We start from the raw sequence: 15944 nt of genomic DNA, 5'->3' as shown, positions 1-15944 counted from the left end.
ATGCGAAAATATTTTGTTGAGCCCAACCTACGTACGTAGGAATGATCATCAAAATAAAATAAGAGAAATAAGAGCTTAAACAGAAAGGTTTAGGTGTTCGTTTTTCCCGCGCGCTGTTCGGGAGTGGAATGGTAGGGAGATAGTATGATTGTGGTTCGATGAACCCTCTGCCAAGCACTTAAATGTGAATTGCAGAGTAATCATGTAGATGTAGATGTAGAACAGCGCGTGTGTACCAAATTCTGTGTGAATCTCGGGAAAAGCACTACAGAGACCCTTGCAATGGTTCTACAAGTGTTTGGGGGGACAGAGCATGAGCCATACGCGTGTGTCCCAGTGGAAGAGCCTGGGGTCTCCAAGACCCAAAAAAACAAGACAGGTGAAGAACAAAAGTTTTCTTTGATACCGAGGGAATTGTGCACAAAGAATTTGTCCCACCCAACCAGTGAATTCCACACACTACTGTGATGTTTTGCGACGCCTCCGTGAAAATGTGCGGCGACGACGGCCCGAGCTTTGGCGTCAAGAGAACTGGCTGCCGCATCTCGACAACGTGCCCTGTCACACGTCCTTGCTCACCAGGACCTTTTTGACAAAAAACAACACGGCGGTTGTACCCCACCCACCATACTCGCCAGATTTGGCACCTTGTAACTTCGCACTATTCCCAAAACCGAAACTCGAGTTGAAAGGCTGTCGGGTCAACACTCTAGAGAGGATTCGAGAAGCGTCGCTGGTGGTGATAAATGCCCTCAAAGAACAGGACTTCCAGATAATGTTTGACCAGTGGCAGAAGCGCTGCAAGTGGTGTGTACGTACGGATGGGTGATGCTGACCATTAGTCTAAAGGTAAGGTCTTCAACACATGGCAGCACCAGTCCCGAAAATTTTGGATACCACCTCTTGTATCTCTTCCCTGAGCACAAAATTTTCCTCTGTGGATGGAGATTCTCTTCAGACAAAGAACACACAGCTGAAGTTGACTGGTAGTTTGCAGGCCTGGAGGAAATCTAATTTTCAAGATGGGATCAAGGCATTGGGATGTCACTGAACAAAGTGTATTATTGTACAGGATGGCTGCAATTAACAATAAAATTTCAGTGAGGTAAGTCATTTATTTATATTCATTTCTAGAATCTTTCAAACCACCCTCGTATTTGAAGCAAGTTGCCAATTTCTGCACCCTTTGAATTGTATCAACATCTAGTTGAATATCTGCACAGATTTTTCCAGATGTTCTTCATTACAGATAACTGTATCATCTGTAAAGAAGTCTGAAGACACTGATAACACTGACATTGATTGCCAGATCATTAATAAACAACACGAACAGCAAGGATGCCAAAACACTGGTGGAAGTGGACATGCCAATAGCGAGAACCTCCCACAAGGCAGATGACCTAGCTGTGCACAGATTCTTCACAATGTGCAGTGTATTCACAATCCGATTTTGGCTGACAGACACATAACATTGAACCAACTGTCAGTCTGAGTGGGAGAAGGAGAAGTGAGTGTGTGCAGACTATTCAGATACTGAAGCTGAAGAAAGGTCGCACCAGGTGGGCTCCGAGAATGTTGACGGACGTCCACAAGGAAACGTGGAACACAGTGTGCAGTGAACACTCGGAACAGTACGAGAATTCTGGAGGGGACTTCCTCGCAAGAACTGCGATGGATGATGGAACCCGCAAATCGCGGAGGCTTTCCAGCAGTCGTTCTTCCCGCGAACCGTACGCGACTGGAACAGAAAAGGGAGGTAATGACAGTGGCACGTAAAGTGCCCTCCGCTTGTGGAATATAAATGTAGATGTAGATGTGGAACTGGAGAATAAAGGCAGTCAACAGAAGTTCACTGTGCAAACTTGCCAAAAAAGAAGAAATTCAAAATTTCAAATTTCCTCTTGAGCAGGAAAAGTTTTGGGTACTGTATTCCCCCCTCCCGCCAGAAGGATTCCTGCTTGACACATGGAACCACTACCAGACTGGTGCCTATGTAGCGACCATTAAAACACTTCACACTCGAATGCGTCATGTACGACATCGGTAAAAACACAATATATTGCTGTTGCACAATAGTGCCTGGCCACATGTCCCTGAGAAAATCAGCACCGACAGCTTGGGTAGACAACTGCCCACCCTGCATCCCTGATCTCACACCCTGTGGTTGCCACATCTTTGGTAAAGTAAATGAATCCTTTCACAGAACGAGATTTGAAGACAATGACTCTCTTGTGAAGGCTGCTAAACAGTGGCTCAAACTTGCCAGTCCCGACTTCCACTGCACACAGCCCTCAGTTGCACTGTTGCATAATGCAGTTGAAAGGGACAGAGATGGAAAAATGATATTTTGTTTCTCAAGAACACATTATTAACAGACACTGAGGCATGGGCTCTGTGTGACTGAAACTTCTAGGTTGGGGAGTATTAATTAATAATACTCTATTGTCAGTCACAAATTTTATTATCTAATTGCCGTCCAACGCGTTTCTCAGCTAACAGTGACAGAAGGACAGAGTAGTTAGACTTAATGAGATAAATATATATCTCAGGTGAGATTGACAAGATAAAACTACAGAAATGAGAGAAGTAAAGTTCAGTAAAATATTACCTTTGTTGTATCACATGACTATTGTCCTCTGTATCGGTGAAAACTTCCACATTTGACCTATATTTGGAAACTATTTATTATAGTACTACATGACTCAAAAGGTGCACATGTACCATATTTACCCAATTATAAGATGAGGCTTGTTCTCAAATTCGTCATTCGAAAAGTACAGGATGGTCTTATATTTGCAGACTAAACTATTGCTGCAAAGTGCAATTTTCCTACATTGTTTAATAGATTAATATAGATGTTGACTTACATTTACAGATGAAGCTTTGGCTGCTGTGGTTTTGGACAAATTTAGTTTGAATGATCCCAAAGGGTGGGTTATATCAAACAACACTTGCATTTGAATAGGCTTGAGATTCCTTGATACCCTGAAGCACTCCATACCATATTGACCTTGCTCAATCACATGACATTTGACTTGCAGCACTAATGAAAGGGATACGCGTGAAATATGAACTAGCCACTACAATACTCAAATGCTCTGCTTAACAACTGACGGTTTTGTGAAACAAAGGAGGACATGACCTTAAATTCTATCAACTACACTACTGGCCATTAAAATTGCTACACCAAGAAGAAATGCAGATAATAAACGGGTATTCATTGGACAAATATACTAGAACTGACATGTGATTGCATTTTCACGCAATTTGGTTGCATAGATCCTGAGAAATCAGTACCCAGAACAACCACCTCTGGCCGTAATAACGTCCTTGATACGCCTGGGCATTGAGTCAAACAGACATTGGATGGCATGTACAGGTACAGCTGCCCATGCAGCTCCATCACGATACCACAGTTCATCAAGAGTAGTGACTGGCGTATTGTGACGAGCCAGTTGTTCGGCCACCATTGACCAGACGTTTCCAATTGGTGAGAGATCTGGAGAATGTGCTGGCCAGGGCAGCAGTCGAACATTTTCTTTATCCAGAAAGGCCCGTACAGGACCTGCAACATGCGGTCGTGCATTATCCTGCTGAAATGTAGGGTTTCGCAGGGATCGAATGAAGGGTAGAACCACGGGTCGTAACACATCTGAAATTTAGCGTCCACTGTTCAAAGTGCCGTCAATACAAACAAGTGGTGACCGAGACGTGTAACCGATGGGCAACCCTTACCATCACACCAGGTGATACACCAGTATGGCAATGACGAATACACACTTTCAATGTGCATTTACCACAATGTCCACAAACACAGATGTGACCATTGTGATGCTCTAAGCAGAACCTGGATTCATCCGAAAAAATGATGTTTTGCCACTCGTGCACCCAGGTTCGTCGTTGAGTACACCATCGCAGGCGCTCTGGTCTGTGATGCAGCATCAAAGGTAACCGGAGCCATGGTCTCCGATCTGATAGTCCATGCTGCTGCAAACGTCGTCAAACTGTTCGTGCAGGTGGTTGTTGTCTTGCAAACGTCCCCATATGTTGACTCAGGGATAGAGACGTGCCTGCACAATCTGTTACAGCCATGCAGATAAGATGCCTGTCATCTTGACTGCTGGTGATACGAGGCCGTTGGGATCCAGCACGGCATTCCGTATTACCCTCCTGCACCCACGGATTCCATATTCTGTTAACAGTCATTGCATATCGACCGACGCGAGCAGCAATGTCGCGATACGATAAACCTTTATCAAAGTCAGAAGCGTGATGGTATGCATTTCTCCTCCTTACACGAGGCATCACTACAACGTTTCACCAGGCAATGCCGGTCAACTGCTGTTTGTGTATGAGAAATCGGCTGGATACTGTCCTCATCTCAGCACGTTGTAGGTGTTGCCACCAGTGCCAACGTTGTGTGAATGCTCTGAAAAGCTAATCATTTGCATATGACAGCATCTTCTTCCTGTCGGTTAAATTTCGCGTCTGTAGCACTTCATCTTCATGGTGTAGCAATTTTAATGGCCAGTAGTGTAACAAACTTTTGTTGCATTCCAATTAAAAGTTATGGATAGCATAGTGAATGCATTATTGTAGCCAAGATTGACACGAAGTCTATGGCTACAACAGTAGTACAAGTTTATACGCCAACTAGCTCCGCAGATGAAGAGATGTAATAAATGTATGATGTGATAAAATAAATTATTCAAATAGTTAATGAAGGAGAAAATTTAATAGTCATGGGCAACTGTAATTTGATAGTAGGAAAAGCAAGAGATGGAGAAATAGTAGGTGAATATGGACTGGAGTAAGGAATGAGAGAGAAAGCCGTCTGGCAGAATTTTGCACAGAGCATAACTTAATCATCTATAACACTTGGTTTAAGAATCATGAAAGAAGGTTGTATACATGGAAGAGACCTTGAGACACCAGAAGGTTTCAGATTAATTATATAATGGTAAGACAGAGATTTAGAAACCAGATTTTAAATTGTAAGACATTTCCAAGAGTAGATGTGGACTCTGACAACAATCTATTGGTTATGAACTGTAGATTAAAACTGAAGAAACTGCAAAAAGACAGGAATTTAAGGACATGGGACCTGGATAAACTGAAAGAACCAGAGGTTGTAGAAAGTTTCCCAGGGAGCATTAGGGAGCAACTGACAAGAACAGGGGACAGGAATACAGTAGAAAAAGAACGGGTAACTTTGAGAGATGAAATAGTAAAGGCAGCAGGGGATCAACTAGGTAAAAAGACAACGGCTAGTAGAAACACGAGAAACATTGAATTTAATCGATGAAAGGAGAAAATACGAAAATACAGTAAATGAAGCACGTGAAAAGGAATACAAACATCTCAAAAATGAGATTGACAGGAAGTGCAAAATGGCTAAGCTGGAATGGCTAGAGGACAAATGCAAGGATGTAGAAGCATACATGCTGCCTACAGAAAAATTAAAGAGACCTTTTGAGAAAAGAGAACAACGTGTATATCATGAGCTCAGATGGCAAACCAGTTCTAAGCAAAGAAGGGAAAGCTGAAAGGTGGAAGGAGTATATAGAGGGTCTGTACAAGGGTGATGCACGAGGGCAATATTATGAAAATGGAAGAAGACATAGATGAAGATGAGATGGAAGATTTGATACTGCATAAAGAATTTGACAGACCACTGAAAGACCTAAATAGAAACAAGGCTGTGGTAGTAGAAGACATTCTGTTTAACCTACTGATAGCCTTGGGAGAACTAGCCATGGCCAAACTCTTCCATCTGGTGAGCAAGATGTGTGAGACAGGAGAAATACCCTCAGACTTCAAGAAGAATACCAAAATTCCAATCCCAAAGTAAGCAGTGTCAACAGATGTGGAAATTACTGAACTATCAGTTTAATAAGTCATGGCTGCAAAATACTAACATGAATTCTTTACAGACGAATGGAAAAACTGGTAGAGGCCGACCTCAGGACAGAGCAGTTTGGATTACATAAAAATGTTGGAACATGCAAGACAGTACTGACCCTATGACTTATCTTAGAAGCTAGGTTAATGAAAGGCAAACCTACACTTATAGCACTCTGTAGCCTTTGAGAAAGCTTTTGACAATGTTGGCTGGAATACTCTCTTTCAGATTGTGAAGGTTGCAGGGATAAGGCACAGTGACTGAAACACTATTTACAATTTGTACAGAAACCAGATGGCAGTTATAAGAGTCAAGGGGTATGAAAGGGAAGCAGTGGTTGGGAAGAGAGTGAGACAGGGTTGTAGCCTCTCCCCAATGCTATTCAATCTGTATATTGAGCAAGCAGTAAAGGAAACAAAAGAAAAATTCGAAGTAGGTATTTAAATCCATGGAGAAGAAATAACAACTTTGAGGTTCGCCGATGACATTGTAATTCTGTCAGAGACAGCAAAGGACTCGGAAGAGCAGTTGAACAGAATGGACAGTATCTTGAAAGAAGGGTAGAAGATGAACATCAACAAAAGTAAAATGAGGATAATGGAATGTAGTCGAATTAAGTTGGGTGATGCTGAGGGAATTAGATTAGGAAATGAGACAGTTAAAATAGTAAAGGAGTTTTGCTATCTGGTGAGCAAAATAACTGATGATGGTTGAAGTAGAGAGGATATAAAATGTAGAATGGCAATGGCAAGGAAAGTGTTTCTGAAGGAGAAAAATTTGTTAACACTGAGTATAGATTTAAATGTCAGGAAGTCATTTCTGAAAGTATTTGTATGGTGTGTAGCCATGCATGGAAGTGAAACGTGGACGATAAATAGTTTGGACAAGAAGAGAATAGAAGCTTTCGAAATGTGGTGCTACAGAAGAATGCTGAAGATTAGATGGGTAGATCACATAACTAATGATGAGGTATTGAACAGAATTGGGGAGAAGAGGAGTTGGTGGCACAACTTGACTAGAAGAATGGATCGGTTGGTCGGACATGTTCTGAGACATCAACGTATCACCAATTTAGTATTGGAGGGCAACATGGAGGGTAAAAATCGTAGAGGGAGGCCAAGAGATGAATACACTAAGCAGATTGAGAAGGATGTAGGTTGCAGTAGTTACTGGGGAAGAAGCTTGCACAGGATGGAGTGGTGTGGAGAGCTGCATCAAACCAGTCTCTGGACTGAAGACCACAACAACAACAGTGAAGCCACTTAACAAAAGCAAGTCTTCTGGTCAAGACGGTATGCCAGTTAGGTTCCTTTCTGAGTATGCTGTTGCATTCCTCAATACTTAACAATCATATACAACTGTTTGCTCGACGAAAGATCCGTGCCCAAAGACTGGAAAGTTGCACAGGTCTCACCAATATTCAAGGAAGGTAGTAGGAGTTATTCACTAAATTACAGGCCTATTTCCTTAACGTCAATACGCAGCAGGATTTTGGAACATATACTGTGTTTGAACGTTATGAATTACCTCCAAGTGAACGTTGTATTGATACACAGTCAACACAGATTTAGAAAACGTTGTTTTTGTGAAACACAACAAGCCCTTTACTCACACAAAATGCTGAGTGCTACTGACAAGCAATTCCAAATTGATTCCATATTTCTAGATTTCCAGAAGGCTTTTGACACTGTACCACACAAGCAGCTTGTAGTGAAATTGTGTGCTTGTTAAATATCATCTCAGTTATGTGACTCGATTCGTTGATTTCCTGTCAGAGAGGTCACAGTTTGTAGTAACTCACGGAAAGTCTTGGAGTAAAGCCGAAGTGATTTCTGGAATTCCCCAAGGTAGTCTTACAGGCCCTTTGTTGTTCCTTATCTATATAAATGATTTAGTAGACAATCTGAGCAGCCATCTTAGGTCGTTTGCAGATGATGCTGTCGTTTATCGACTAGTAAAGTTATCATAAGATCAAAACAAATTGAAAAATGATTTAGAAAAGATATCAAAGATATCTGTATGGCGCAAAAAGTGGCAATGACCCTAAATAACAAAAAGTGTGAGGTCATCCACATGAGTGCTACAAGGAACCCGTTAAACTTCGGTTACACGATAAATCAGTCGAACCTAAAGGCCATAAATTCAACTAAATACCTAAGCATTACAATTACAAACAACTTAAACTGGAAGGAACATATAGAAAATGTTGTGGGAAGGCTAACCAAAGACTGTGTTTTATCACCAACTTTCTCCTTCAAATATGAAAATATTTTGTTGGCCCCAACCTACATAGGAACAAATGATCATCTTAATAAAATAAGAAAAATCAGAGCTCACTCGGAAAGATATAGGTGTTTGTTTTTTCCGTGTGCTGTATGAGATTGGAATATTAGAGAACTATTGTAAAGGTCGTTCGATGAACCCTCTTCCAGGCACTCAAATGTGATTTTTCAGAGTATCCATATAGGTGTATATGTACATGAAAGATTGCACAGAGAGGGGGGGGGGGGGGGTTTCAGAACTAGACTCGGAATGAAAAAAAAAAAAAGAAAAAGAAAAAAGAAAAAAAGAAAGTCAGGAAAGGTAACAGATCACATCAGTAACCCTTTACATACCTGTAGTAGCTGAGTAAGAGGAACTTGCTGTACTTCTGAGGGGCCGAACAGTCCTCCTGTTTGCAAATGCCTCGGATGCGAAACTTGGAGCTGTTGTGCCGACACAGCAGAGGTTCTCCACTGTTCACCACACAGGATTCCTGGATGGCACACATTAAATTAGGACACAAAATAGTAGTTCACAGATCAGACAAAATGTATAGTGAAACTCAGACAAAAAGTGTATGCTCTCTATTGCTATGACACTGTATTAATAATAGTGATAATATATCAGTTGCCATCATGAAAGACACACTAACAAATACAAAATTAAATTTTTATGCGAAACCTACAAATATTTTGAGATCAAAACTGATGTATGACAAGGATATGGATTGTCCCCTCTGTTGTTCAGTTGTAATCAGGGAATGGAGAAATACAGACATTAAACCTACAACACGTTATCTGCTCCAAATGCTCTAAATGGCATATTTATTGAAGTGTATTTAGCTTTTTGCATTATAACTTGAAGTATGCCATTTTGAGGTAATGGTGAATTGTTACCACATTCTAAGACTTTGACTTTCTTGTGAAAGTAACTTATGTTTCCACCTGATTAGGAATTGAAGAATGCAATGAATATTTGGCTGCATATTTCTGAGTGTGTGGTTAGGCAGGAACATTATAGGACAGCTTAAATCACTGCAGAGGAAATGTGCAACAATATCATTCATATGAGACACTGAGAACCATAAGGACCCCAAGCATGGAAACAAAGTTTTGAGAAAAATAGATGTTTGTGAAAATCTAATTTGGAGACAAATCACCAGACTCATAGGTCTGAATTGCTTCTTTTTCTTTTAACCAAGTCTAAACATTCTAGACTTCTTATGAAAAAATAATGCACCTACTTTATGTTATGAGATATTAATTAACATTCTGGATTATATTTATTATTAATGTTGATTCACAAAATCTCCATTTATAGGCAGCTCTGAAGTTTGTAATTAACTATAATCAGAACATGAATAACATTTACTAAATGCAACACACACACACACACAAACACACACACACACACACACACACACAATTATGACCTATTCCAACACTTCATAGTCCCTGTTTTCATAATTTTCTTAAGCACAGTTTGTAGTTTGAGGTTCTGTTAAAACTGCCAATGCACCTCCAATTATGAAATATTATCCTATGTATATGATGTAGACACTAAATTAGTTTGTCAATCCTAGATAACAACTGAGGAGTGCAGAACAGCAAAATTATGCTTTGTGCCCATATGGAAATAAATTTCCAAGAAATCAGCAAGACATATTTTCACGACTATTCCCATATACAGTGTGGGGTTACAAATACAGATACAGCTTGTTCGCCATTGGATTAACAGATGTGAACAGCATGCATACATGCTACAATATCAAAATTGACAGCAGTGCGGTTTCGGGCCCTATGCTTCTCAGCACTTTATATGATTCCGTATCACAAATATTGGGTTGTTTATATACGAGTACGTGGCAACATGCAAGTGCAGGAAAATAAGAGAACAGCTCAGATTATTGCAACTGAAATGTGCAGCAATAAATTCATATTCTTCACTGCCACAAATATTTCATTGTTTATTACAGAATAAATGGCAATTTCCAAGTGTGTGTTTAGGCAGGAGAGTACAGCCTAAACTGCTGTGAGTGACACAAACTGCAATGATATTTACAATTACTTGCTTGACACTAATGTATGTCTGTTCCTTTCCGAAACGTTGCTGTAAGTGAGGGTATGGTTATACAGGAACTTAAGAGGTCTGCTTTAATTGCTGGAAGTGAAACTAGTACTAATGGCATGTATATTATTTGTTGTCACAAATTTTTACCTATCTGAGAAGAGGAGGGGAGTGCATGCTTACCAGATATGCAAGGTGAGCTGCTTCTTGCATCACTTATAATTTGGAGCAGATGTGTGTTACAGATTTAACATCTTGTGTGGAAGAAAGGAACAGGAGAAGGAATTTAAAAAATCATAATTGGGAGAAAAGAGGGCAATCTGAGAATTGGCTGACTGTCTTTTACAGACAATCATGCCAGCTTAGCTGAATCGATTCCAGATCCAATTATACAGACAAATCTCCCACAACAGACAGTTTCAAAAGCAAGCCTATGTATATCTTCTAAAAAAAACAGAATATATGACAGAGACAAAGGAGGCATCAAAATACATTGAAACTGAATATGAAAGATTAAAAAAAAAGGCTACAAAATTTGGACAAAGAAGCTGACTTAGCAAGGGCAAGGTAGTGGCTTTACAGTTAACAAAAAAATGGTAATATAAGAATTTTTTTCCATAAATCCTGAAGTCCAGCATTACTATACTATCATTGCACTGGAATGTCATTAGAGCTCACAATGTGTTTTGTTTAATACAGCCCAACAATTAGGCAAAACAGAAATGAAAGAAAGATAAACAGTCAGGAAACCTCAGAACCAAAACGTGACAACAGGAAAAGGCAATTAAGAAGTTGTAAAGAAGTTTATGAAAGATTAGAACAAATGTTAGACTCAATGAGGAAAGGAAGGGTTGTACTCTGTGGACACCTAAAAAGGCTACACAGAAAAGAATAACAAAAAGGAATTTTAACTTCTTTGACAAAAACTGAAAGATTATCAAGTTAAAGCAGATCTGAGGGAAATGGAATTTGTAGAAAATGGGGAAAAGAGAAAAGTTCATAGCAAAAGCAAAAAGTTTCACAATCTTCCAGAAGAAGACAAAGAAAAGAAAGGCGTAATATGGACAGAAGAAAGAAGCGAACAACATAGGCAAAATAATTAAAAACTTCTGGAAATAAGAAAAGGAGAAAAGAGAAAACAGACATGTTATTTTATGTGGTCCACAGTAGGTCGAACTGATACAAAAATGCAGCTATTGTGTATTTGCTCTTTCAGGATACACTTCTGACAAGGAACTACTGGATGTATAATGTGAAAAAGCAAAGGGAGACAATATCACACATTACACATCAATGTAAAACCTCGGTATCTGCATAATGCTCGAAAAGGCATGATGATGTCACCAGAATAATCCACTACGAGTTGGAATGTCAGTATCAGTTAATAAAAGACTTTCCTATAGATACGATCCTCTCTCACTGTCGTAGAAAATGTTAAATTCAAAATTTTCTGGAACCACAGCACAATTACTGATAGAACAGTCCACTGTAATAGCGATGACCTAACAGTGCTCAAATTAAACAATGGAAAATCCAAGATGGAATGTAACAATATCGGAGAAGGAAAGTTGCTACTCACCATATAGCGGAGATGCTGAGTCGTGATAGGCACGGTAAAAAGATTCACATAATCATAGCTTTCGGCCATTATGGCCTTTGTCAGCAGACTGCACTGTAGTTCCTTCTCTAGATTGTCACACAGATGATAAAATGGTAGATATCGAAATAGACGACAGAGGGATAGAGAAACAATTAAAATCGCTCAAAAGAGGAAAGGCCGCTGGACCTGATGGGATACCAGATCGATTTTACACAGAGTACGCGAAGGAACTTGCCCCCCTTCTTGCAGCGGTATACCGTAGGTCTCTAGAAGAGCGTAGCGTTCCAAAGGATTGGAAAAGGGCACAGGTCATCCCCGTTTTCAAGAAGGGACGTCGAAGAGATGTGCAGAACTATAGACCTATATCTCTAATGTCTATCAGTTGTAGAATTTTGGAACACATATTATGTTCGAGTATAATGACTTTTCTGGAGACTAGAAATCTACTCTGTAGGAATCAGCACGGGTTTCGAAAAAGAAGATTGTGTGAAACCCAGCTCACGCTATTCGTCCACGAGACTCAGAGGGCCATAGACATGGGTTCACAGGTAGATGCCGTGTTTCTTGACTTCCACAAGGCGTTCGATACAGTTCCCCCCAGTCATTTAATGAACAAAGTAAGAGCATATGGACTATCAGACCAATTGTGTGATTGGATTGAAGAGTTCCTGGATAACAGAACGCAGCACGTCATTCTCAATGGAGAGAAGTCTTCCGAAGTGAGAGTGATTTCAGGTGTGCCGCAGGGGGGTGTCGTGCGACCGTTGCTATTCACAATATATGTAAATGACCTTGTGGATAACATTGGAAGTTCACTGAGGCTTTTTGCGGATGATGCTGTGGTATATCGAGAGGTTGTAACAATGGAAAATTGTACTGAAATGCAGGAGGATCTGCAGCAAATTGACGCACGGTGCAGGGAATGGCAATTGAATCTGAATGTAGACAAGTGTAACGTGCTGCGAATACATAGAAAGAAAGATCCCTTATCATTTAGCTACAATATAGCAGGTCAGCAACTGCAAGCAGTTAATGCCATAAATTACCTGGGAGTACGCATTAGGAGTGATTTAAAATGGAATGATCATATAAAGTTGATCGTTGGTAAAGCAGATGCCAGACTGAGATTCATTGGAAGAATCCTAAGGAAATGCAATCCGAAAACAAAGGAAGTAGGTTACAGTACACTTGTTCGCCCACTGCTCGAATACTGCTCCGCAGTGTGGGATCTGTTCCAGATAGGTTTGATCGAAGAGATAGAGAAGATCCAATGGGGAGCAGCGCGCTTCGTTACAGGATCATTTAGTAATCGCGAAAGCGTTACGGAGATGACAGATAAACTCCAGTGGAAGACTCTGCAGGAGAGACGCTCAGTAGCTCGGTACGGGCTTTTGTTGAAGTTTCAAGAACATACCTTCACCGAGGAGTCCAGCAGTATATTGCTCCCTCCTACGTATATCTCGCGAAGAGACCGTGAGGATAACATCAGAGAGATTAGAGCCCACACAGATTCATACGGACAATCCTCCTTTCCACGAACAATACGAGGCTGGAATAGAAGGGAGAACTGATAGAGGTACTCGAGGTACCCTCCGCCACACACCATCAGGTGGCTTGCGGAGTATGGATGTAGATGTAGATGTAGATGCAGTAGACACACATACACACATGCACGAACACACTCATGCAAACGCGACTTGCACACACGCCTACAGTCTCAGAGAGCTGAAACTACACTGCGAGCAGCAGCACCAGTGCACGATGGGAGTGCCGACTGGGTGGAGGTAAGGAGGAGGCTGGGGCGGGGAGGGGGAGGGGTGGGAGTGGCGGACAGTGAAGTGTTGCAGTTCAGACGGAGGCCAGGAGAGAAGGTGCGGAGAGGGGAAGGCGTAAGTAGCGGAAAGGAGACAAATATAAAGAAATTAAAAGACTGGGTGTGGCGGTGAAATGACGGCTGTGTAGTGCTGGAATGGGAACAGAGAGGGGGCCGGATGGGTAAGGACAGTGACTAACGAAGTTTTAGGCCAAGAGGGTTACGGGAATGTAAGATGTATTGCAGGGAAAGTTCCCACCTGCGCAATTCAGAAAAGCTGGTGTTGGTTGGGGGAAGGATCCGTATGGCACAGGCTGTGAGGGAGTCATCGAGATGAGGGGTATCACGTTTCGCCGCGTGTTCAGCAACAGGGTGGTCCACTTGTTTTTTGGCTACAGTTTGTCGGTGGCCTTTCGTGCACACAGACAGCTTGTCGGTTGTCGTGCCTACGTAGAATGCGGCACAGTGGTTGCAGCTTAGCTTTTTAAATCACATGACTGGCTTCACAGGTAGCCCTGCCTTTGATGGGATAGGTGATGTTAGTGATGGGACTGGAGTAGGTGGTTGTAGGAGGATGTATGGGACAGGTCTTCCAACTAGGTCTATTACAGGGGTACGAGCCACGAGGCAAGGGATTGGGAGCAGGGGTCGTGTAAGGATGGACGAGTATATTGTGTAGGTTCGGTGGACGGCGGAATACCACCCCCACTCAGTCACCACTCCCATCGTGCACTGGTGCAGTGTAGTTTCAGATCTCTGAGACTGCAGACATGTGTGCAGGTTGCATTTGCGTGTGTTCGTGCGTGTGTGTATGTGTATCTACTGCTGACAAATGCCTTAATGGCCAAAAGCTATGATCGTGTGAATCTTTTTATTGTGCGTATCGCAACTCAGCATCACTGCTATATGGTGAGTAGCAACTTTCCTTCTCTGGTATTGAACAGTGCTCAACATACACATCACCTCACATCTGTAATTTTCAAAGTACCTGTGATGAGAAGATGGCCAGAGACCTGGCATGTAAGGTGAAAGCCATGTGGAAACACAAGTCAGTACACTTCATCCTGGTGGTAATATTTTGGGGAAACCAGCCACTGGATAGAAAAGTGCTATATATACAGGAGAGAGCCATAAGAATCGTGAGTGGACTCCAACTTAGAACCACACGCAGAAATAATGGAACTTGAAATCTTCACATCCACTGCAATCTTGCCAGGTAAAATAAATGCATAAATAAATAAATAAATATATTCTCCCTGGTGTGTTTCAGGAGGGAAAAAGCCCCTTTTTAAACCTAATGTGGAAGAAAAGATGATATCTACTATGAGCACGCAAACCTGGGTGTGGTACAGAAGGGGGACCATTTCACTGGCTGTAAGATTTTTAATGCCATCTGTTCACAAATTAAGTGTTTAGTGGATGATGACCAGTTGTTTAAAAAAAAATCTTAAGGCAGCTGTTATTGCAAAAGGTCATGCTACACTGCAGAAGTGTTCCCTAATGACAGTGTTTAGTACCTGTGTACCTGTGATGTTCAAATACATTCCCAGATCCTTATTTGTATGCATGTTTATTTATTATCATAAACATATTTAAATACTTGTACTTTTCTGTGATACAACCAAAGTTGTAGATACCATAATATCAAACAGATTAGTCCTATTTATATAATATCATCAAATATAACTACAACAGACTTCTAGAACTGACATATTCTATATCCTGCTGTAAGGGGGGGCCCAAGAGTATATGTCTAACATACAATGACACGAAGATAGAAGAAGTGGACAGTGTTAAATTCTTGGGATTACAGCTTGATAATAAATTCAACTGGGAGGAACACACCACAGAACTGCTGAAGTGTCTTAACAAATCTCTGTTTGCAATGCGAATTTTGTCAGACATAGGGGATATAAAAATGAAAAAGATCGTATACTATGCTTACTTTCATTCCATAATGTCACATGGGATTATTTTTTGGGGTAATTCATCAAGCCAAGCTAAAGTTTTCTGGGCACAAATACGTGCTGTAAGAGTTACATGTGGTGTGAACTCAAGAACATCCTGCAGAAGCCTGTTCAGGGAACTAGGGATACTAACTACTGCTTCCCACTATATTTATTCCTTAACTAAATTTGTCATTAAAATATATCACTTTTTCAAACCAACAGCTCAATTCATGGAATCAATACTAGAAATACGAATAATCTTCACAAGGATTTAAAGTCACTTAGTCTTGTACAAAAAGGTGTGCATTATTCAGGAACACACATTTCCAATAACTTGCCAGCAGCCATAAA

The 15944-nt window shown here is 41.0% G+C and overlaps 1 protein-coding gene across 1 annotated transcript in view; it reads right to left on the bottom strand.

Annotated features, from left to right (window-relative positions):
- LOC126213176 (uncharacterized) overlaps window positions 1–15944 on the bottom strand; it is a 207369-nt gene that overhangs the window by 55271 nt on the left and 136154 nt on the right. Inside the window, exon 5 of the mRNA XM_049940804.1 lies at window positions 8518–8657. Within this exon, the coding sequence (XP_049796761.1) occupies window positions 8518–8657 (140 nt within the window). The remainder of the gene's footprint in view (window positions 1–8517; window positions 8658–15944) is intronic.

Source organism: Schistocerca nitens, chromosome 11 (genome assembly GCF_023898315.1).
Source record: "Schistocerca nitens isolate TAMUIC-IGC-003100 chromosome 11, iqSchNite1.1, whole genome shotgun sequence".
Classification (NCBI taxonomy): Eukaryota; Metazoa; Arthropoda; class Insecta; order Orthoptera; family Acrididae; genus Schistocerca; species Schistocerca nitens.
The sequence above is the reverse complement of the archived record's forward strand: the minus strand, read 5'-3'. Positions and strand labels throughout refer to the sequence as shown.